General features: G+C 37.8%; 2 protein-coding genes across 13 annotated transcripts in view; both read right to left on the reverse strand.

Annotated features, from left to right (window-relative positions):
* The window catches only part of SLFNL1 (schlafen like 1), a 48,756-nt gene extending 33,667 nt beyond the window's left edge, over nt 1-15,089 (reverse strand). Inside the window, exon 1 of the mRNA XM_051987887.1 lies at nt 13,619-15,089. The gene's annotated coding sequence lies outside the window, so the exon portion shown is untranslated. The remainder of the gene's footprint in view (nt 1-13,618) is intronic.
* Nucleotides 15,090-15,253: 164 nt separating this feature from the next.
* Nucleotides 15,254-23,114, reverse strand: part of SCMH1 (Scm polycomb group protein homolog 1) — a 181,877-nt gene continuing 174,016 nt past the window's right edge. For 9 of the 12 annotated variants that reach the window (XM_051987899.1, XM_051987892.1, XM_051987894.1 and 6 more), the window contains 2 exons: nt 18,436-18,578; nt 15,254-16,851 (listed from right to left, as the gene is read on the reverse strand). In XM_051987899.1, coding sequence (XP_051843859.1) covers nt 16,726-16,851; nt 18,436-18,578 — 269 coding nt within the window. In that variant the 3' untranslated portion in view covers nt 15,254-16,725. Of the gene's footprint in view, nt 16,852-18,435; nt 18,579-23,114 lie in introns of those variants that run through there. The other 3 variants (XM_051987895.1, XM_051987901.1, XM_051987902.1) reach the window with 1 other exon arrangement.

The raw sequence follows: 23,114 nt of genomic DNA on the forward strand, positions 1-23,114 counted from the left end.
CTGATAACTTTGGAGTCAGGGAAAGACTTGTCCTTGCTATAAATCCTTGCATTTTTCTAGTTTTATTTTGGTTTATTTGCTTTACATAGGGTTGGTCAAAATTATGGTGCTGAGACCTCTCAGGTATCTACAGGGAGGTAATTGAAATATTCAGAAGGAGAGTGTGTAATGTTGTGCCTCAGTTTCCTTAGATTGTCATCTTTGTCTATTTATCTTTGTATTTTTATGTCTGTTTACATTAGTAATCAGAATAGTTCAACAGTCCCTGTCAAAGATACTGCATATGAGGATGCTATTAAAATGATACTTCTTCAGAAAGTTTGGAATGTAGTAGTGGAGAGGATCCAAATGGTGAACTTGACAAACAATGTGTAGATATGTTGGTTGATTTTGAATGGTCTGTAAATTCTTCACAGAAATATGATAAACATAATTTACAAATTATAGGGGGGATTGTGTGATATGGAAAGATGAAGAACTTACAAGATAAATATTGGATGAATTTCCCCCCTTTTTGTTATTTCCCTGTGTCCTGAATAAGTATAAAATATGCAGACATATTTACTTAATATCAGGCAGTGACATTTATCAGTATTTGACATTTATCAATATTTAGTCTATTAGCTTGACCACTGTCGGCTTGATTATCTGCAGGGGTCCTCAAACTTTTTAAATAGGGGGCCAGTTCACTGTCCCTCAGACTGTTGGAGGGCCGGACTATAGTAAAAATAAAAACTTTGTTTTGTGGGCCTTTAAATAAACTTCATAGCCCTGGGTGAGGGGGATAAACGTCCTCAGCTGCCGCATCTGGCCCTCTGCCGTAGTTCGAGGACCCCTGATAATCCTGAAGGCCTAAGCCAGAAATTTTTCATTCCAATCTCTCCGGATAGCAATAACCAATTAGATTTCCTTCTCACCCCCACCTCCTACCCCCACCCCCCACCCCCCACCCCCCCATGCTCGCTTACTTGTGATGTAATCTCTTGTAACAAAATCTATAAAAGCTGTGTATATTCACTGATTCTTTGGCTCTCCTGCTGTGAATACTTTCACTTCCTTTTATGTCTCATGGCCAAACTGCCCGCCTCTCATGAGAAGCTATAATAAACAAGTTTTCTACTTTCTACTTCGAGTGTTCTCTGAGTAGTCAATTTGGGTAAGAGTCTTTACGTCCCCCACACATATATGGGTTATGATGATGATGAGAGGCATCAGAAATTGAGGTTTGGTCATGTGAAGAATTCACATTGACCACTCTCTCTGGTAAAAGCTAAATTTTTTTTTAAGGAAGTGGTTACTAACAAAAGAGAGGGACACAATAAACACAAGGAATGGTAAATATGAAATAGAGTGGGAGATCATAGTGTTTTAATATTAATGTTGGAAAGGTCTAGTTCCTTATTGGAACTTGCCATTTGTCAGGAGTAAGGAACATGAGGTTGGGGCATATCCTTAGCTAGCAGGCTAAATCTTGAAAGGAACTTAGCATCTTAAAAGAGTTAACTAGCTATAAGGAGAAGTGGGGTCAGAAAATATAGTAGAATTAGGGGAGATACAATGTGGTATGGGGGAAGGGGAAGGGAAAGGGAAAGCCTCACTCAAAATGGGATGTCCCATAAGTAGATTTTATAGGGAAAATTTAACCTCAGGGACATGTCACGATTCCTGACAGGGTATGGCAAGGTGAAATCCTCCTAGAGGGTGGGTTTCAGGAATTTGACATGGCTTGGAGTTCAGACCGGACCACCTTCCTAGAGGGTGGGATCATGGAGCTAGATTAATCTCTATCACTTTCTTCTTGCCTGCATTAGGGACTCTAAAGTGGGATTAGGCCAGCAGGGGAGGTAAATTCAGGCCCTGCTCTAGGGTCCATTCCCCAGGTTTATGAACCTGCCAGGTTTGAGTATAGAGGTCCAGTTTCTTCACTTCTAGGTTTCTGAAGGTTTTTGATTGGGACTTCTTGTAGTTAATGTGAAATTTAGGATTGAAAATTGTGTACTAGTTATTTGCATGATCTGTGGGTTTGGGAAGGTGAAGGTTTAGTCTACCTTTCTCCCACTGGGTGTGGCTACTCCTTAGAAGTGAGAAAACCAACCTACTCACTGCAACTCATCCCCCATCCTTTGTAAGGAACTTAGGGATTATTTTGTTACATCAAGGAATTTATGGATTATTTTGTTACATCAATGGGAAAGTCAATTTTATTTAAGTTTATTACTAATTTGCATAATGTGTCCTATAGTCACAAACATGTTTTCTTTTGAAAACTTCTGGCCATCATTTCCAAAATATATAGAGAATTCACTCTAATTTATAAGAAATCAAGCCATTCTCCAATTGATAAATGGTCAAAGGATATGAAGAGATAATTTTCGGATGAAGAAATAGAAACTATTTCTAGCCATATAAAAAGATGCTCCAAATCATTATTAATCAGAGAAATCAGCAAATTAAGACAACTCTGAGATACCACTACCTGTGAGATTGGCTAGGATGATAGGAAAAGATAATACTGAATGTTGAAGGGGAGGTGGGAAAGCTGGGACGCTGATGCATTGTTGGTGGAATAGTGAACGAATCCAAACATTCTGCAGAGCAATTTGGAACTATGCTCAAAGTTATCAAACTATACATACTTTTTGATCCAGCAGTGTTACTACTGGGCTTATATCCCCAAAGATCTTAAAGAAGGGAAAGGGACCTGTATGTGCAAGAAAGAATATTTGTGGCAGCCCCTTTTGTAGTGGCTAGAAATTGGAAATTGAATGGATGCCCATCAATTGGAGAATGGCTGAATAAGTTGTGGTATATGAATGTTATGGAATATTATTGTTCCGTAAGAAATGACCAGCAGGATGATTTCAGAAAAGCCTGGAGAGATTTACATGAACTGATGCTGAGTAAAATGAGCAGGACCAGATCATTATACACTTCAATAACAATATTATATGATGATCAATTGTGATGGACATGGCTCTCTTCAACAGTGAGATGAACCAAATCAGTTCCATTTGTTTAATAATGAAGAGAACCAGCTACACCCAGCAAAAGAACTATGGGAAATGAGTATGAACCACAACATAGCATTTCCACTCCTGCTTTTGTCTGCTTGCATTTTTTATTTCCTTCTCAGGTAATTTTTACCTTGTTTCTAAGTCCAATTTTTCCTGTAGAGCAAAATAACTATGAATATGTATACATATATTGTATTTAACATATACTTTAACATATTTAACATGTATGGGTCCATCTGTCATCTAGGGGAAGGGGTGAGGAGGAGGGGAAAAGTTGGAACAAAAGGTTTTGTAAGGGTCAATGCTGAAAAATTACCCATGCATATATCTTATAAATAACAAGCTATAATAAAAAAAAAAAAAATAAAGGAGGGAAAAGGATCCACATGGGCAAAAATGTTTGTAGCAGCTCTATAGTAGCAAAAAATTGGAAATATGTAAATTCCTACCAATTGGGGAATGGATAAACAAGTTGTAGTAAAATGAAGGTAATAGAATATTGCTATTCTATTAAAAAATGAACAAGTTGATTTTAGAAAGACCTGGAAAAATTTACATGAACTGAAGCTAAGTGAAACAAGCAGAACCAGGAATACATTGTACACAATAACAACAATAATGTGTGATAATCAACTATGAAAGACTTGGTTCGTCTTTGTGGTTCAGTGATCTAAAGCAATCCCAACAAACTTTGGGCAGAAAGTGCCATCATCTGCATCTAGAAAAAGAACTAAGGAGACTTAATATCAATCAAGACATGCTATATTCACTTCTTTTTTCTGTCTTTTTATTTCTCCCATGGGTTTTCCCCTTTGCTCTGATTTTTCTCTCCCAATATGATTCATAGAGTAATAAAAATAAAAATTAAATTGAAAAAAATAAGAAAACTTCTGGCCAATCTATGTTAGTCTCTCTAAGACCATCCTACAATAGACCCTGAAAAAAGAGCATTTACTTGTCTAGAAAAAAAACAAAAACAAAAACACTGGTAGAGATTTTTTACACACATGGCTCATGTAGAAGTCTGGGTTAATCTTTCTATCTCAATAGCCTGTTTTTGATAGTTAAATGAGATTGATTAAGGAAGGATTTCTGAATACTTCTGTTATTCTGATGGGACTCTCCCTTTCTGAAAAGTGCTTTTGGGTTATAATGTAGTTTTTATTAAAAGAGATGACACCTAACTAGCTATTTACAGAATCTTCAGGGAAGGAATAGGCACATCTCTCATGAATGAGAGTTCTGCTCTTAGTGCTCTCTTGCCCTCTCTCTCTAGTCCTCTTAGGTTTGTTTTCTCTATGCTTTGAGCAATTCACTTTCAAATGCCCAGCACTAGACAGCTATATTGACCAGCTTCAGGGATCTGACTCAATCCACTGGATCTTCAATCAGCTTAAACCCCTCTAAATGGGACCCTGTAATTTGATCCAGCTCAGTGTCCATTCTCAGAAGGAAATAGTTTCAAGATGAGATCATTACCCCATACCCCAAAGGACTTTAGGTCCCATTGATTTAGGAATGACCTGCAACTGGTTTGTGAAATGGACCCAAATTACTCAGTGTCTGGGTGGGTTCCCTGAAAGAAGCTCATCAATCCTGTGAAAGGGGGGGAGGTTATTAATGCTACTAGCATTAATAATTCTCCCCTGCTACAAAAGTATTTGGGGCTCAGGATGGGGATATCAGGTTAAGATTTGGGTTATTATTACTGGGAAAGATAACCCACAAACAATTCAATTTGATGCTTGTCAAATTATAGAATTACAGACACTTGACTAATCATAGATAAATAGGTATAAGTGTTTGTGTACTGATAGAGAAAAAGAGTATTTTTTAGAATTGACTATACAATTTAGAATGATGTTTGGTTTGCTACAAGAGCTGGACATTTAGAAAATGTAGATCAAAGAATAATTTGGTAATAAGTATAGTTCTCTTAGGAAGATTTGGAATCAAGGACTTAAGGCAAGTGATAAAATACCAATGCTTGAGGTAAAGTACTCTGTAAAGAGTCTGAACAAAAAGTTATGTTTCTGTGTTTATGCTATGGGTTGCCCCATGACCAAATAGTACTGTTTCCTTTGAGTATGGAAAAATGAGAATGAATTCCTCCTGTTTCCAAAATAACATTCCTGGGAGAATTGCAATGCTTTATATTAGCCCCTTAGTTGTAAAGATTAATCAGTTTGCCTCTCACAGCAGAATAAAAGATTCCAAAATCTAGGGTATAGTGCCATGTACTTGAGTCTGGTATAGCTGACAATTTCTCAGGGATGAGTAAATCCCAAGCAAACCTTGGATGGTATTAGGGAGGCAGCACTCTCAAACCTGCTTTGCCTGGGAACTGAATGTGCACCAACTCAATTAGCTATTCCTTTTACCTTGGCATTTGATGAAGAAAGAATGAATCGGGAAGAATGAAGTGAAAAATAGTAACTGATTAATTCAAGGCTAGCAATCTAATTCTGGATTTGGTTCATTACTATTCTGGTGAGTAAATATTATTGGATAACTTACACCAGAGAGGCAGTGAAGGAAATAACAGAGTAGTTAAATGCTAATAGCAGAAAGGCATGGGAAAATAGAACAACTCTAGAAAGGGTGTTGGCAGGAAGAGGAGGAACATGTATTACAATTGGAAGTAGTTTTGATGGGGGTTTAAAAACTATGTTCCCTTTAATCTGTAAAATTATCATTCTGAAATTGTGTCCCCTTTTGATCTGTAAAAGAAGGGAGATTCCTGGTCTTCCAGGCTCCACAGACTTTATGAGAAAACAGATTTCTCAGGCTGGGCCTTTTTAAGGCAAATCATACCCTCTCTCCCCACATTGATAGCTGGATCCCCATTCAAATTCTATTGGGAGATCTGGGCCTGATATTGAGTAACTAAAATTCCAAGATGAATATCTAGGCCTGGGAGGTTGGGGGTGGACTTTGGCATTCTTTGCAACCTGAAACCTGAGTCTCAGATTTTCTATTAAAGGACAATTTTGGGCTCATTTCTTTGCAGAGGCCCAAAGCAGGACCATGCCTTGTCAAGGAACCTCTCTCCTTGGCATAGCTGCCTGTCAGGACCCCTGCCCTCTGTGAAGACATTCTCTTCTCAGTGTTAACACCTCTGTTTATTTCTCTGCCAGAATATCTCTGCTAGATAGAGATATCTTTATCTTTCTTCCAGGATTGACTTCTCAGTGCCAATAAAACTTCCCTTTTGCCAATCAAACTTTTCAGGTTTGTGAATTCTTTCATATTGGACCTGCGCTGACCAGAAGGGGATTCTGACACCTCAACTCTTTGCACTGTTACTAACCACATCAGTTTCATTCCTAGTACATTAGAATTAGAAGAAAATTCAGGGATTATCCAGCCTGTGTAAGGAGATCTATGCAGAGGTTAATAAACTTCTATGAAGTGGAATATAAAAAAAAATTATCTAATTTTGAGGGGGTTAGAAAAGGATGTGGAAACCAAATTTAAAAAAAAAAAGAGGGGAAATTGTGAGAAATGGATAGGCATTTGGTTTCCACAGTTATGAAAATTAAATTGGAGAAATGAAACTTAAATTAGAAAACTAAAACCCACAAGGATATCAAGGAATAATCAAGGGTGAAGGTTATCTTCCCTTAAAAGAATGTAAGCTCCTTGGGGAAAAGGATTGACTTTTGTAATCGGGGTGGTGGCCTGTGCTTTGAAAAGAATCTTTTGTTCTTTGCCCTTAGCCCTCCTCTATGTAAGCTCCTTTGAGGCGGGGACTGGCTATGTAATGAGGGATAGAGATTCATGTCATGTAACTTCTGTAACATCCAATTAATGGGGACTCAGGGGAGGGACTTGTGCTTCAGGATAGGAAATAAAATGCTGCCTTTGGAGTTTCAAAAATGTATCTACTCATCTAGTGACCCATTCTTGCAAGAATGTAAAATAAATCTTTCTTGCATTCATCAGTGAGTCAGTGGTGTTTTCGTTAAGATATTTGTTTCTTACAATTCCAACAAGGTTTCTTAACAAGCAAAATTACATTATAGAGTGTCAGAGAAATAATTCTTTTACATATTTCAGTCTTGTACATTCCTCCTAGGCCATATAAGTTAAAGAGAAGTATAATGCCATGTTTCCTTCAATGTCATAAAAATTGAACATACTTAAATTCACACATTCCCTAAGGAAACAAATCTCATCAAACAAACTGTAGGGAAGGTAAATCAGATTACAGATTAAATTACATTTAGAGGATTCACAAACAGGCTGGGTGAAGAGGATTTTTACTTGTAACTGAACAAGACAGAATGAGATCTCTCAAGGCAGTTGTGATAACGAAGTAAGGCTTCATCAGCCCCAGAGTTGGTGTAAACCTGAAGGTCCTTGGGCATTGACTCAAGGGCATATCTAAGTCTCTTTCCTGCTACTCTCCCATGACATAATTTTCTTCCTACCTCAATCAAATAGGGGTAGTTATGTACTTATTGCCCAAAGTTCAATTTCCTGGGTAGTTTTAGAATTTAGAATGTAAGACCCTCAGCCAATGAAGATGAGGATCAGTGGTGGGAGAGGTATTTGCATAAGGGACTATTTAAAGTGTAAAACCTATCCCAAAGGGCCCTCTTCCTTTCGATTGCTTGTCCAACTGGAGGGACACCCACTTCTCTGGAGAACATAGAATAAACTTTGGGTTTGTTCCTAGAGAGCTCTCCAGCTTTTTTTATTAAGTGGTAATCACTCACCATTCTGAGCCACAAAACTAAAGAATCAGGTACAATTGAGATTCCTCCTCAGGTTTCTTTATCTAAGAAATGTTTAAGGCTTTAAGTAAATTTTTGCATCCCAAAGAACAGATTTTGACCAGGTGAGGTTAATGTTAATACAGATCTTTGGTTGACCAAAATTTTTAAGAGTTATTATCCTGAGTCCTGAATAATAAAAGGAAATAAAAATTTTCCATAACAATTTCTTAGTTGACAAATCCAATGGCCCTGTTTTACCCTTCATTTTATTTGAATACTCTGTAATTTTTGACACTGTTAATCTCTAATCCTTATCTAACCTTTCACAGGAAACCTTTCCAAATCCCCCTAAATTCTATGGATTTTCTTCTGTTGGTTATTTCTAATTTATCTTATATATATCTTGTTTGTACATAATTTTTGCATCTTATCTTTTCCATTAGACTGTAAGCTCTTTGAAAATGAGAAATATTTTGTCTTCATACTTCCAAAACTTAGCACAGTATCTGGGCTATAGCATGTAAATTTAATAAATGTTACTTGACTGACATCAATCAGTAATCCTGCCAAAAAACTTAGTAAATAAGGTTATTTTGTTCTTATTGAAGCTATTGACTTTTTGTGGTCATTCTTTTCTTGATGTTCTCTAATCTTTTTAAAAAATTAATTCTAGAAATTTCCCAGAATAATAAAAAGGATGTCTATTGGGGAATAATCTGAACAAATAATAGTATTCTGTTACATACACATACGATAATGTTGTAACAAATGATAAAGAGAATAGTTTTATAGAACCCAGGAAGATCTGGGTTTTTGACACAGAGGGAAGTAAGCAGAACCAAGAGAGTAATTTATAGTATAAAATCAACATTGTCAAAGCAAATAATTTTTAGAAACTTAAGAATTATAACCAAATACATGATACCAGAAGAACCTATGATGAAGCATGCAATCTGCTTCATGACAAAGAGATGATGACTTCAGGGTAAAAAAATTTTTTATATTCCCTTTGCAGGGAATTGTGTGTGTGTGTGGCTTAACAATGCTTATCTGTTATAAGGGTTTTGTTTTTGTTTTTATTCTTTCCCAATGGAGAAGGAGGAGTGTAATGGGCTGAGGCCTGAGTTGATGCACTGAGGTCCCAAGCACGTGAGGCTAAATAGTAATTGGACCATACTCTATTACTATATATGCTTGGAGAAAGAATGGCCCCTGCCCACTCTTTGTGCAAGTCCTGATGTGTTGTATAGGAAATGACGATTTTGGTGGGTGGAGCAGGGGAGTGGAAAGGGAAGCGGAAAGAGAGACTGCTGGCTGGCATCTTGCTGGCTGGCATCTTGACACAACTGTTCACATTGCTATCGCGAACTTCACCTCCCATCCCCTTTTCACCTGCAATCCCCCTTCACCTCTGCTGGCTGGCTTCCTGTCGCAGCTACCCATATTGTTATCGCAATCCTTCTTGACCTCTACTGAGAATAAAGATTGGAGATTTTCCCCTTAACCTGAATTCCTGACTCTGGCTGATTTTAAATACATGGTCATCACATTTGGTGCTCAATGTGGGGCAGAAGGGGACTATAATGTCATGGTGATGGAGCTTTTGGGAGAGGAGAGAGAATTTAGGCTAGAAAAAATTTTTTCAAAAGAATTTTTCAATAGAAAATTCCCAGGAATTGGGAAGGATTGAGGAAGTTGGTTTGAATGGAGACAACACAGACAGGAAACAACCAGGAAGTTACAAGCAGAAACTTCTTTGAGCCAGAAATTCCACAATCATCTGAAATATGTTGTTCATATGATCCAAATTAACTAAACTTATCAAAGGTATTGAAGTTCCATCTTACTGTATCCTTACTTATAATAATTGTTCACTTCGTATTAGACATTTTTGTTTTGTCATTCTCAAAGATCAAAGATATACATATAAAGTAAATTCAGAGGGAAAAGATAGTAACAGCAGAAGACTTAGGAAAGACATCTGTAGAAGGATAGTGTTTGAGGTGAATCTTGAAATCTAGGGATTCTCAGAGGCAGAACTAAGGAAGGAGAGTATTACAGGCATGAGAAACAGACAATGCAAAGGTAGAGGGATGGGAAATGAAATATTGGGTGTAAGGAATAGCAAATGGGTCAATGCAGCTGGAGTACAGAATGCATGAAGAGAATATATAGAAAGACTGCACAGGTTGTGAAGAGCTTTAAAATGCCAAGTGAAGCAGTTTATACTTGATGTTAGAGGGAACAGGGATCCACTGAACTTCACTGAATAGATGAGTGGCATGGTCAAGGAAATCAACCCAGCAGAGGAAAAACTCTGAAGATGAAATTCTGAAGACAAAAAAGGAAAAAAAATTTGAGGAGGAAAAACAGGAATGATATGAAAAAAATAATGCAGATGTATAGAGAACTCAACAACCAATAGTTTTTTCCCCCCAACTTGGATTTTTAAAGATATATGCAGAAGATAGAAGCAATGGAATATGACAGAAGATGAATTTTAAAAACAAAGGAACAGTTGTGTAAGAATAGTATCAAGAGTGATAAAATGAAGAATGAATTAGATTCACAGCTCTCAGGAATAAAGAGATAAGATTCAGTGGTACTACATCCTGAACAGACTGCTCTTCTGGAGTTTTAACCACTAGAAGATAGAAAGTACAATGATAAATTAGAAAATGACCAAAGGATGGTAATCAGGATAGGAAAGGGCCTCAGATGAAGAGATTGGGCAGATTTGTTGTTGTTGTTTACTCATTTCAGTCAACTCTTTGTAACCCCATTTGTGGTTTTCTTGGCACAGGTACTGGAGTGGTTTGCCATTTCCTTCTCCAGCTCATTTTACATGTGAGGAAAATGAGGCAAACAGGATTAAATGTCAGGTCACATAGCTAGTAAGTGTCCGAAGCTTAGTCTGAATATGATATTAATTCTTTACATATTTAAAGGAAGAATTAAGCTTGTTCTGTTTTGTATCAGAGGACACAAGAAGGAACAGTTGGCAGAAGTAATTTAGTTCAAGAAGTTCTTGATCCTAAAAAATGAGAGAGGTGGAAGAAATGATAATCATTATAATAATTTCATATATAAGTTTCATCAATCTAGATCACTCAGCAGAATGAGGTCAGCAAAAGAGCCCACAAAACTGTAACTATCAAAGAGGTAACTTAGTTATCAAGTGGGGAGATAAAGAATTTTAAGTGCAAAAATGATTGGCAATAGAGACTTGTTTACAATATCTTATGGATAGTGGGAAATTTATAAACAATATCACCTTTTGAAACAGTATTCAGTGGGAGTAAAAAAAATGTTTAAAGAAGCTTGATGAGAGATCCAACTCAGGGTAAGAAAGAAAATGAAGAATATCTATTGTCTAGACTATGATATTCAGTTGGATGAAAAACTATAGAGGTCATTCATTGCTGTGTGTTTACATGTAAAATAGACAGAGGGTTCTTTAGAAATGTATATGACAGACACAAATTTTAAATGACACATGTAAGGTAAATCCTTAAAAATTTTATTAGTGTTATTCATTTTGGGGTTAATTTTTAATGTCCTTACTGAGGTACACATGAAAAATATTTTCACTAAAACTTATTTGGAAAATTGATTTTAAAACTACCAAAAACAATGCTGGTTATGCTTGAAGTTTAAAAAGGCAATCTGTGTAACTTTTAAAACTTTTAAGATTTCAGCTATTATATGCAATTTACCGTGTACTTCTATCATGTGCATCCATCTTTATTAAAGTTTTAAGTTACACAAGGACTTTGTAATGACTTTATATATGTATATGTGAGTACACACAAAAATGTGTGTGTGTATATCATGTGTATACTACATATGATAATCTTTACAATTAACCATATTGAATTTCATTGATAAGATTCTGCTCAGTGTTCTAGCCTGTCAAGGTTTTTGTAAATCTTGATTTCATTTGATTATTCAATAAATAAACTGCATACAAGGAACTGGGTATACACATAAAAGTCTGCCCTTAAGGAGCCTATGTTATATTAAGGGAATTTAATTTGTATAGAGATATGTTTTTAAAAATACAAAGTAGCTTGGGGAGTGGAAGAAAGATGAGTATCAGAAAAGATTTCATGAAGAAGGGGATGGCTGAGTGAAGCCTTGTAGAGAGCTTAGATTCCAAAAGAACCTTAGTTTAGGCCCTTGTCACTTCTTGTCTAGGTTATTGAGATAGGCTCCTCATTGGTTTCCTTGCCTTTGATCTCTTTCCTCTCTACTATACATTCCACATAGCTGCTAAAGTGATATTTTTAACTGGTCATGTTCTCCTTTGCTCAAAAAGTCCATTTATTGCCCCTAGCATCAAATATAAACTTCTATTTGGTATTTAATGCTCTTTGCCACCTGGCTATAGCCTAGCTTTCCAGATTTATTGTCACTCCCCTTCACACACTTTGTGATTCAAGTCAAACTCATCTACTTGTCTCTCACACAAAACATTGCCTCTTTTATCAATGTGGTTTTATACAAGCTGTCCTCCATGCCTAAAATAGATTTGCAGTCTCATCTCAGTCTCCAAGAATCCCTAGTTTAAGATTCCTTTCAAGAGCCATTACTACATGAGATCTTTTTTGATCTCCCCTTCCCTAGCTGCTAGTGCCTCCCCACCAGCCAATGATATATATATATATATATATATAATATATATATATATATATATAATATATATATATATATATAATATATTACACACACACACACACACGAATGTATACATTATTTCCCCTACCTCCTGCCCACCTGGGAATAAAGACTGTTTAATTTTTGTCTCTCACACTTAGCACAGTGTCTAGCATATAGTAGGTGCCTAACAAATGCTTTATGATTATCTGACAGGTAATGAAGAAGAGCATTCCAGTGGGGTTACATAGGCTTGCCAAACACTGGGTGCAGCAAATGCCTGGATGAGAGTAACAGGAGGTAAACCTGAAAGAGAGGTAAGAGTTAGTGAGAAAGAAAGGAATTTAACTGCCAAACAAATGAACTACTAGGTAATGAGGAGCCAATGAAGTTTCCTAAGTGGGGATGGTTATAAGTTAGATGCATATTTTAGAAACATCAATTTTGCAGATGTGTGGAGAATGAAGTGAAAAAAGACTACAATTAAGGAAACTAATTAGATCATACAAGCCAAGGATAGGGTGGTGGTTGTGTGTGATTAAACAGAAGACTGAGATGAGACATGCTGGGGAGATAGAATCAATATCTAAGTAAGTATGTAAGTAAGACTTACAACTGATTGGCTATGGAGGATAAGGATAAAGAGGAGAACATGAATCTGAGGTTAAGAACTGGAGTATCTCAACATTAAGTAATACTGGACAGAGGAAATTAGGAAGTTAGGAAGTGGGTGGTAGATTTAAGAGGAAAGATTACAAGTTACAATGTCAGTCATCCCTCTGTGCTTTGTATTGCCTAAGAATTCTGATGAAAGGTACCATCTATGCCTTTATTCATATCATTGACAAATACGTTAAACAGCACAGATCCCAGGGGCAGTCTACTGAAGGAAGACCTCCTTCCAAAGTGACATTAAGCTACTGAGACTATTCCGTGGGGCTGCCTCAACATTCAGCTAGCTCTGAATCCATCTATTTTACTATTTTCTAGCTAAAGCTGTGCATCTTTTTCATTTGATTTTGTTGTGTTTTGGTCTTATGTTAGGTAAATCATGTAGAAAGCATTCTTCTCACTAGGCCCCAGTCAGTATTGAATACTCTTAGAGGAGAATAACAACTATACACCCCATATCCCATAGGGCTTTGGGAAATTGGCATACATGTCTCTTGCCAATTTTCTTTTTGGGGAGTGAAGTGGGATTGGTTATAGTAGTGGTGAAAGACCTACCTTAGTTGGTTGTCACAGTAATAAGTCCTGCCAACAGCAGAGGAGTTGGGACCAATGTCACTGTTCCATTGAGATCTCTCTGAAAGGCAAACGTTAGCTGGTGGGAAGCAGCTGTAGGGAGGGGCACCTAAGGATGCTAAGCCTTTCCTCTCCCCCAAGAGATCTATACGTACCTGATTATAAAGTTGTTCTCATCAACTACAAAACCCATTTTTGTCTTATGGTTCTATAGGTTATGAGTGCTCAGCTCTGTCCCCACTTGCTTTCCCATTAAAGGGAGCTGATTCGGTACCTTCTGGGCAGATATTGTCCAGGAATCTTCATGGCTTCACCTCACAAAGCAGGCAGAGATCAGCCCAGACTGTTTCCTTCCGTCATCTCCCACCTTCCAATTAACTTAATGTAAGTCTTCTCAAGGCCCAGTTTTGGAAAGCAATGCTAATCTTCACACATCCTTAGAGGCCCAAGTGAAAGTGTCTGTTTCCTTTTCACAATTAATATCCCTAAAGCAGCCTCTCTCCTTTGCTCTTATCACATTCCATCTTTAATCATATTAATCTACATACACATTACTATTATTATGAAAACTTGGAATTGCACTGAAACCAGGCTGATTTGTTTTCAGTGCTAAATAAATGTTCTATGAAATGAACTGAATGGAGCCATATCCCAGAGAAAACTTGATTCTTTGGCTTCCGTCTGTGACTTTCTATTTACTCCATTATTGTCAGAAAAAAAATTATCCTGATATACTTCCCTGCTCCTCTCCATTTAGCCAAATTTTCTCTTTTATCAAGTGGTACCTTCAAATCACTCTGATCTGCTCCATCTCTAAACTCCCTGTTGTTCTTTCACATACCTCTTATTCCTTAACTATTTTGTCACACATCTTTTTTTTTTTTCCCTGAGGCAATTGGCATTAGGTGACTTTAACCCTACACAGGTTACATATCTTAACCAGACTGCAAAGTTCCTCAGGGCTTTTTTGTTTTCACCTGACATAAAGTAAGCTTCAAAATGACTTGACTGATGATTAATGAGACCAATATCTTTTTTTTTTTTTTTTTAATTTCTTCTTTATAAACAAATTGACATAAAAGGAGTCTGGGTGAGAGCATCAGTGAGACCATGGGTAGCACTCTGTTCTATTAACCCAATGACAAATGATGTTTATGGACAGCTTGTGAAATCAAACTCTTGGACTGGGAGACCAATGCTGGCAGCAAGGCTACTTCAGAGGTTATGGCAGCCATGTTACCTTGCTTGTGTTGGAAGGGGAGGGGTGGTGAGAGAAGAATGAATTAAAGGAGGTGAGGGAAGATAAGAAGAAAGAGGGCTATCTGGCCAAGCCAGAGGCAAGTTCATTGCTGGGTGCCAATTGACTATTCTCCCCAATTTTGGGAGTACCTGAAAGGATTTACCTTTCTTAGACATCTATTGGGTACCCCATTCCTACCTCAGTTTTCTCGATTCTTATAAATCTTCTGGTCCAAATCCCAGAGAGGCAGCTAAGGAGGAGAGGATGATGTGAAGGGTAATATACAGAAGCAGGACCCCTTGATGCCTTAGGCACTCTTCTTTATTTGTGGGATTTTCCCCATCAGATTGAGTAAAAGAGAATCAGGACTGAAGGTAGAAAAGTGAATGGTCCTCTTTATTGACTAGGGAGTTACATCCTAGGATTGCCCTTGAACCTCTTCTACAGGGGCCTCTGGGGACTGTGGCTGGCTTTCCAGTCTCTCCAGAAGAAAAATGTTTAACCTTCTGAAGTCCTCTGGAAAAGGCCTAAGACCTTTCAGGGCTGGGAGAGAGAAAAGGGGGGGGAGGGGAAGGTGAAGATTATTGGTAGTTTTAAGTCTTATTCCTCCTCCTGCCCACTTCCTAGCCTCTAGGTTGGAATGGATGAGAGCTGTGGATCACTGCACAGGTGCTGGAAAAAAATAAATAACAATAGAAAAGACTTACAAAAAGAAAACATTTGCACCATTAGTAGGGAGTATGTAGCAGGGGGAAGGGTTGTGGTGCACTGGGGAGGCCCCATGGGATGATGTAGGGTAGGGCCACGCTGCTAACTTGATAGAAAATTCCCAAAGTCTGCACCTCTCAGGGTAGGGCTACTGGCAGTGGAGCTGGCTAGCACCACCACAAAGCCTAGTACTCTTGTTCTTTAAGCAGTGCCCACAATATGTAAGTGCCTGGTCTCAGCTCCTTGGTCAGGGGCTCAGTCCATTCCCTCCATGCAAGGCCACACTACCTGGAATAAATACAAAGGGATGTGGGCCTCTGAATCAAATGTTGTTTCACTAGCTCCAGGTACCTTCTCCCTGTAGGGAAGGGTTGGGGGCCAGCAGAGTTGGGGAAGGAGGAAGAGCAGTACCAATCCCAGATGAGAAGGTGGCAAACTCCCCTGTCCCTCCAGAGGAATGGGTATAGCAGATGAATGGACAGTTCCTTCTCCTCTCCTTGGCCCTTCATGGAAGGGCATGTCATTGGAGGGAAAAGCACACATTTCAGAGTGACCAGCCTCAGTGAGGAAAGGGAGAGGGCAGGGGAATAGACTGGTCAATGTGGGGAGGGGAAGGAAGAAAAAGGAAGGAGACTGCTCCTTAAACAGCCTCCTGGAGTCTCATAGCCCTCTGCCAAGACAACCAGCGCAGGAGTAGCACAAGAAGAAAGCCAGCTTGGAGGAAAGAAGCCAGGCATTTCCGATCAGGCAATAAAGGATCCAGGTGGCCAAACCAGCTATCCAATGCGTTCCTGTCTGGAGTCTTCCATCAGCACAGAAATGCGATAGCTCTGCAAACTTCCCAGGGGGCTGCCCATGAACAAAACCATTAAATTCACCTTTGTGGTTGGACAGCCCTATTCAGGGCCAGGGGCAGAGCTTGTTTTTCCAGGAACCTGCTGGGTGCTGGACAGGGGTCCGGAGGTGTGCGTGCGTGCGTGCGTGCATACAAGGGGCAGGGAGGGGTGCCTGCTTGACTTGGAGGCCCTCAGAATGATGCTGCATTGTGCTGGGCTGCACTGAGCCATGGGGGCCTCAAGCAGGTGTGAGCTGGGCCTCTGGGGCTAGGCAGATGGGAAAGATATCCTTCTCCAGGGGTTCCTCAGAACTTCCCTTGCTTTAGTCTGTCAATGTGGTAGGTGAGCTTCAGCGCTGGGCCCAGCTTTAGACCCATGTACTTCATCATCATGTCGCTGCGGAGGAGGAGCAGGGCCTTTCCATCGATCTCCTGCCACCAGAGAAAGGGAAGTTAAGAGAAGTCAGATAGTAGTTCCCTTAGAATTAAAAGCAAGCATAACAGTTATAGGAGCCTTCAAAAACCAGAGTTATTAAAGTGTTGCCTGGTGTATCAGACATTACACAAGGATTACTCAGGTTTCAAGTCCTCCTTTCTTCTTCCTTGAGGCAATTTAAGTGCTGGAGAAATAATTATTTGACTGGAAACACATCAAAAATAACCTTAATCATGGCAATATATTTATCACTAAGAGCTTAGTGTTTGGAGTCTAAACTCGAAATTTAGACTTGGAGTCAGGAAATATGAGTCCAAATCATGGTTCCAACACTTACTGTGTTTAACCCTGGGTAAATTTATCTTTCCTCCCTTCTGTGAGGTCACATGTAAAATGAAAATGATATAATTTGTACCACTTCCTGAAGAGGGTCCTTTACAAACCTTAGTGTGCTATGTTAAAGAGTTTACAAAGTACAGTTCTTATCTGACATTTGAGGCCTTCTCTTATGCCCCACTTTACCAACTCCACCTTGTCTTCTAGTGATTGGCTTTTCTCCTCATTGTCACATGAACATTCCACTCTTTTCTTGGCCCGGAATGCCCTATTCTTTTCATTGAACCTCTTCAAATCCCATTTGTCCTTCTGGGCACAGTTTAAGCCCAATTTGTCCTGGAGTCTATGCTAATCTGTTGCTTCCTTACTATTTAGAATTTGTATACCAATGAATTACATATCCTCTCACATGAAGAGACAGCAACAGTGTGGGAAAAGTGTCAGACATGGGAGACAGAAAAGGGGGCTGTGGATCCTAGCTACCGACTAAGTGGTTCTGGGAAAGCTTTTGGGTTTCATGAAGCCTCAGTTTTCTTATCCACAAAATAAAGATAACACTTACTTCAAAGAAAAGTTTAGTAATTCCTAAAGTGCTACACACATGAAAAATTTTATTATTATTTTTCTCCTTACTGTTTTGTATGTATTTTATCTCCCCAATTAGACTATGATAAAGTCTATGTCAGCAGAAGATGGGTCTTTTCCCCTTGCATTTCTCATGGTGTCTGTCTAGCTCTAAGATGCTAACAGGTGCTCAACACAGTATCTGTTAATAAATTGACTGACAGAACTTTGGACCCAATTAGAGGGTCACTGTTTCTCCCCAGTTTAAGAAAAATGAGTCAATTAATAAATAAGGATTACTGGGAACTTACTATGCACCTAGACTTGTACCAGGTTGTAGGAAAAAATCTTTTCTGAGTCAGAGGCCCCTTTTGATAGACTAATAAAGCCTTTGGATGCTTTCTCAGAATAATGGTTTGTTGTCCATAATTGATGGGAATGCTAAATATCAGTTATATATTTATGAAAAGAAAGATGTAAGTCTTTTCTCCCGCCATTCCAATTTATTCCCAGATCCCTTAAGGGTTTTCTTGGACCCCAGGTTAAGAACCTCTGTTGTAGACAATGCTGAATAGTTAAACATTATGCCTGCCATTCAAAAGCTTACTGTCAAATTGCTAAGATAAAACTAACACATATAAACCAAATTCCATCTGAGATAGGTCCAAGAGGAGAATTACATGTTTTCGAAAGAGGTCAGCATGGGGTCCCAGCTGAGGATCAGCTTCTCTGACGAACTTCATCACATCTTCTACCGTCCAAGAGGAGGGGTCCCGGCTGCTCAAGCGTGATGGGTCTCGGGATCCCAAATATCGATCAGAACCTATCAGACAGTAATATGAAATATTAAAGTCACATCTTCTGCTTAGTCACACACAAACATGAAACTGTTATAAACTAATAATTACTAATTTAATTTACTAATTTTTAAAAAAGACCAGAATTTATACTAAATTTTTTTAAAAGACCAGAATTTATAGATCCAAGAGTATTCACAGACTCTCAAAGTTTAAATGAATCTAAGAAGTCATCTAATCTAAGCTCACATACCTCTATAGGAATTCACTCTATAATTGTATAATATGACAGCTGTTAGCCTTCATTAGTTTTAAGTTCTCCATCCTTAAGTGATGGAGAACTCACTAGTTTCCAAGTCAATTTATTTTAAATCTGAAAAATGCTTTTTAATACTTGGAAATTTTTCTTTATTCAAACTGAAATCTATTTTTCTGTGATTTCTGCCCTCTGGAATAAAGGTGAGCAAATCTAATCCTTCTTCTATATGACAATCTTTCAAATACATGGAAAAAACTTGAATGTCAACCAAGTCTTCTTTCCTCTAAATTATGTATAATACTCTTATATGGTATTTATCTATCATGAAGCTGAAGCTTTTCATTACTCTGGTTACCCTCTAGCTTGTCTATCTTAAAAAGATCCCTTTGAAGCTCATTCTTTTGAACTTCCTGTGGGAGGATTTCCAGAAGCATTGATTTAAGGCAAAAGGGCTCTTAGAGAAGTCAGTCATAATATCATGCCAGCCTACATTATGATTTGGGACACAGGATCAAAGAAAGCCTTTTACAAATGCAGGCTTAAACAGCTGGTCCAGTTTCCCACAAAAGTGACTCCTCTTCAGGGAGTAACCTATTCCTCTAACTTACTTATTATTATTATTATTTTTTAAAGGGCATCACTCTTCTTCCAGTTAGTTATCAATGCATGCTCCTTGCAAGGAGGGATTGCTTCATTCTTTGTATCTTTTTCTCCAGAGTGACACAGTGTCTGGTGCTTAGGAATAAATGCTTAATAAATGCTTACTGACCAACTGATTGATGGAGCTGAAAGGGACCTCGAGACCATCTAGTCCAAATCCTAATTTTATAGATCAAAAAATTGAGGTTCAGTATAGCGAAATGATTTGGATAAATTTAAGCATCTTGATATATGAGAGGAATTATGGCAGGTATAGCTTAGAAGTCATAATGATACATGTTTAGGTCCTCACTCCAGCACATTCTGGGTGTGCAACCACAAATGAGTTACTTAGCCTCAGTGCCTCAGGCGATTCTCTTAAGATGCTAAATTGCAGTAGAGTTGTTGATCTGTATTGGTAGGAGATTCCTATACCAGAGAAATAATATAGGTCAGGAGTCCCCCTCCCCAAAATAGAAAAGACTGATATCATACTAATAAAGTTTAGGGAATGTCAATTCATATGAACACAACATTCACTTACTAAGTATCTATTATGTGCAGGGAACTGTGCTAAGTGTTTCTAGAAATAAACCATACCATTCCTAGTGCAGGAAAAGAGAAGTAACTACAATACATAAATATCACATTTAATCAACCATTGTATGCAGAGTCCTGGAGTTCTCTAACAATCTGATGTTGATCTCATAGTGAGCTGCTACATTTTACTACTTGATACTCTTTTGTCAGAGACAGAATCTTGGACATCATTGGCTGTTTGGAAATACTTCTTGTTCTTCTCTCTCTGGCCATTTATTTTTTTCTCATTCTTTACTGCCACTTGCACTCTGCCTTTATAATATCTGTCCAGGTTTTTCCCTATCCTATCAACTGACCTGGTAGCAGTGATAAAACTAGTCTGGCATATGTTGCAATTACATAGGTGTAATAGAAATGAGACTGTTCCAATGCCTGGATCTGAAGGCTTGGAGTTTGAGCTTCTTATTAGGTGGGAATCTTACCTAAGAAATCCATTCAGGGCCCTTCAACATCTCCTACTAGAGAAGGAGACAGAGCATCTGGTAAACAGAACAGGTTTGAAATAAGCGTAGGGGCTACTCTGCCCATTCTACCAAGCCTGTCTGAACCTGACCTTCAAAGCAGTGAACCATAGAATGTCAGAAGTTTTTGAGATCATCTAGTGTAATTACTTTCAAACTATCTTTATTTCAGAATGCCACCTCCGTTCCTGATCTGAGTATGTCAGTAGGGCTCTTAAGCAGACAGTGGGGAACCTTTATTTATCAGAGTTTGAAAACAGCTTGAAATTTCAGCCCCATTTAGAGAGAGGTCTGTTACTCGACTCTATCCCAGTTCCTTCAGTACCATCAAACATGCCTCCAAAATAATTGTAACCTAGGTATTGGTTCCTATACCCATGCTCTAGTCTTGTTCAAATACTATACTATACTATCACACTATAACATTTCTGGTCCTATGCCTAGAAATAGGAGAAAGTGATACCAAGTGGGTGCCCTGGTTATTAATTTCTAACACAATGGTTGCTATGTTGTTTGAAATGCTCAATATCACTTACTCTTTTGCCAGAAGATTCTTGGTCAATTACTTTTAGTTTCTTGAAAGTATGACTACATTACATAATTGTCAATTACACATCAAAATTATAGAATAATGAAATTGGACAAGACCTCAGAAACATCTATCCTAATCTTTTTTTCTGTCCCACACTCCATATTTGAGGAGAGCAATTAGTGATTTGTCCTGGGTCATACTATTAGTAAATGGCACAGAAAGGCCTTTAACTCTGAAGTTTTAACTCAAAATTCTGCATTATTCTACAAGCTCATGCTTCCTTTTGGGAGTTCTAATCACTTAGCCATCCCTTCACCATGGGAGAATTTCTAAATTTTTGTTTATCTTGGATTCTTCCTCTTCCTCACTTACATCTAATCAAGAAGTCCTACTAATATTGCTTCTGAAATATTTCTTCAAGAGCCCTAGCAATCCCTGATTTTAATATATTATGTATTAATATATTATAAAATTGTAATTATCAAAACAATTAGGTACTAGGTAAGAAGCAGGAAGTCAGAATGATATACAATAGTTTAGATATATAATATATGGAATATATGAATAATATGATAATATATGATTAGGAATATATGATAAACTCCCAAATCTCAGATACTGGGGCAACAACTGACTCTTGTCACATTCTCTTGGTTCTACACATTTCATTTAGCATCAGTTCATGTAAGTCTTTCCAGGCTTTTCTGAAATCTAGTTTCTTGCTATTACAAAAAAGACTGATACAAACATTTTTATACATATGAATCCTTTTCTCTTTTTTATGATCTCTTTGGGATACAGACCCAAACTAAAGTAGAAACACTGCTGGATCAAAGGGTATGCACAATCTTTGGGCATAGCCTTTTAGGCATGCTCTCCAGAATGATTAGATCAATTCACAATAGTGTCCCAGTTTTTGCACATCCCCTCCAACATTCATCATTATCTTTTTTTACTATCTTATTCAGTCTGAGAAGTGTAAAGTGGTACCTCAAAGTTGCCTTAATTTGCATTTCTTCTAATCAATAGTGATTTAGAGCATTTTTTCATATGACTAGAAGTAGCTTTAATTACTGTCTTAAAATTGTTTACATCCTTTGATCATTTATCAACTGTGGAATGGCTAGTGTTTATATAAATTTGAGTCAATTCTCTCTATATTTTAAAAATGAGACCTTTTCAGTTCCAATGGTCTTGTGATAGAGATAGCCATCTGCACCCTGAGAGAGGACTGTTGGGATTGAGTGTGGATCACAACATAGTAGTTTTAGTTTTTTGTTGTTGTTTGCTTGCATTTTGTTTTCTTTCTCATTTTTTCCCTTTTTGATCTGATTTTTCTTGTGCAGCATGATAATTGTGGAAATACGTATAGAAGAATTGCACATGTTTAACATATATTGGATTACTTGCCATCTAGAGGAGGGAATGAGGGAAGGAAGGGAGAAAAAAATTTAGAACACAAGGTTTTTGCAAAGGTGAATGTTGAAACTATCTATCCATATGCTTTTGAAAATAAAAAACTTAAAAAAAGAAAGAAATGAGGCCTTTTATCAGAAACATTAACTGTAACCTCCCCTCCCCCAGCTTTCTGTACTCTTTTACTCTTGGCTGCACTGGTTTTGTTTGTGCAAAACCTTTTTAATTTAATATAATCAAAATTATCCATTTTGCATATCATAATGTTCTTTAGGGACCATAAATTCTTCCCTTCTCCACTGATCTGAGAGGTATACTATGCCTTGTTCTCCTAATGTGCTTTTAGTATCACCTTTTAGGTTTAAATCATGAAACCATTTCAACCTTATCGTGATATCGAGTGTTAGATATTGGTCACTGTCTAGTTTTTGCCATACTATTTTTGCAGGGAAAAGAAGAACTTTAATAATACAGCTGTGATCTGTGATCCATTCATTCTGGAAAGTAATTTGGAACTATGCCTCCCCAAATTATAAAATTGCACCATACTCAGCAATATCAATAGTAGATCTATACTCCAAAGACATCAAAAGGAAATGGACTCACATATACAAAAATGTTTGTACATCTTTTTTTGTGTTAGCAAAAAATTGGA

This window comes from Antechinus flavipes, chromosome 3 (genome assembly GCF_016432865.1).
Source record: "Antechinus flavipes isolate AdamAnt ecotype Samford, QLD, Australia chromosome 3, AdamAnt_v2, whole genome shotgun sequence".
Classification (NCBI taxonomy): domain Eukaryota; kingdom Metazoa; phylum Chordata; class Mammalia; order Dasyuromorphia; family Dasyuridae; genus Antechinus; species Antechinus flavipes.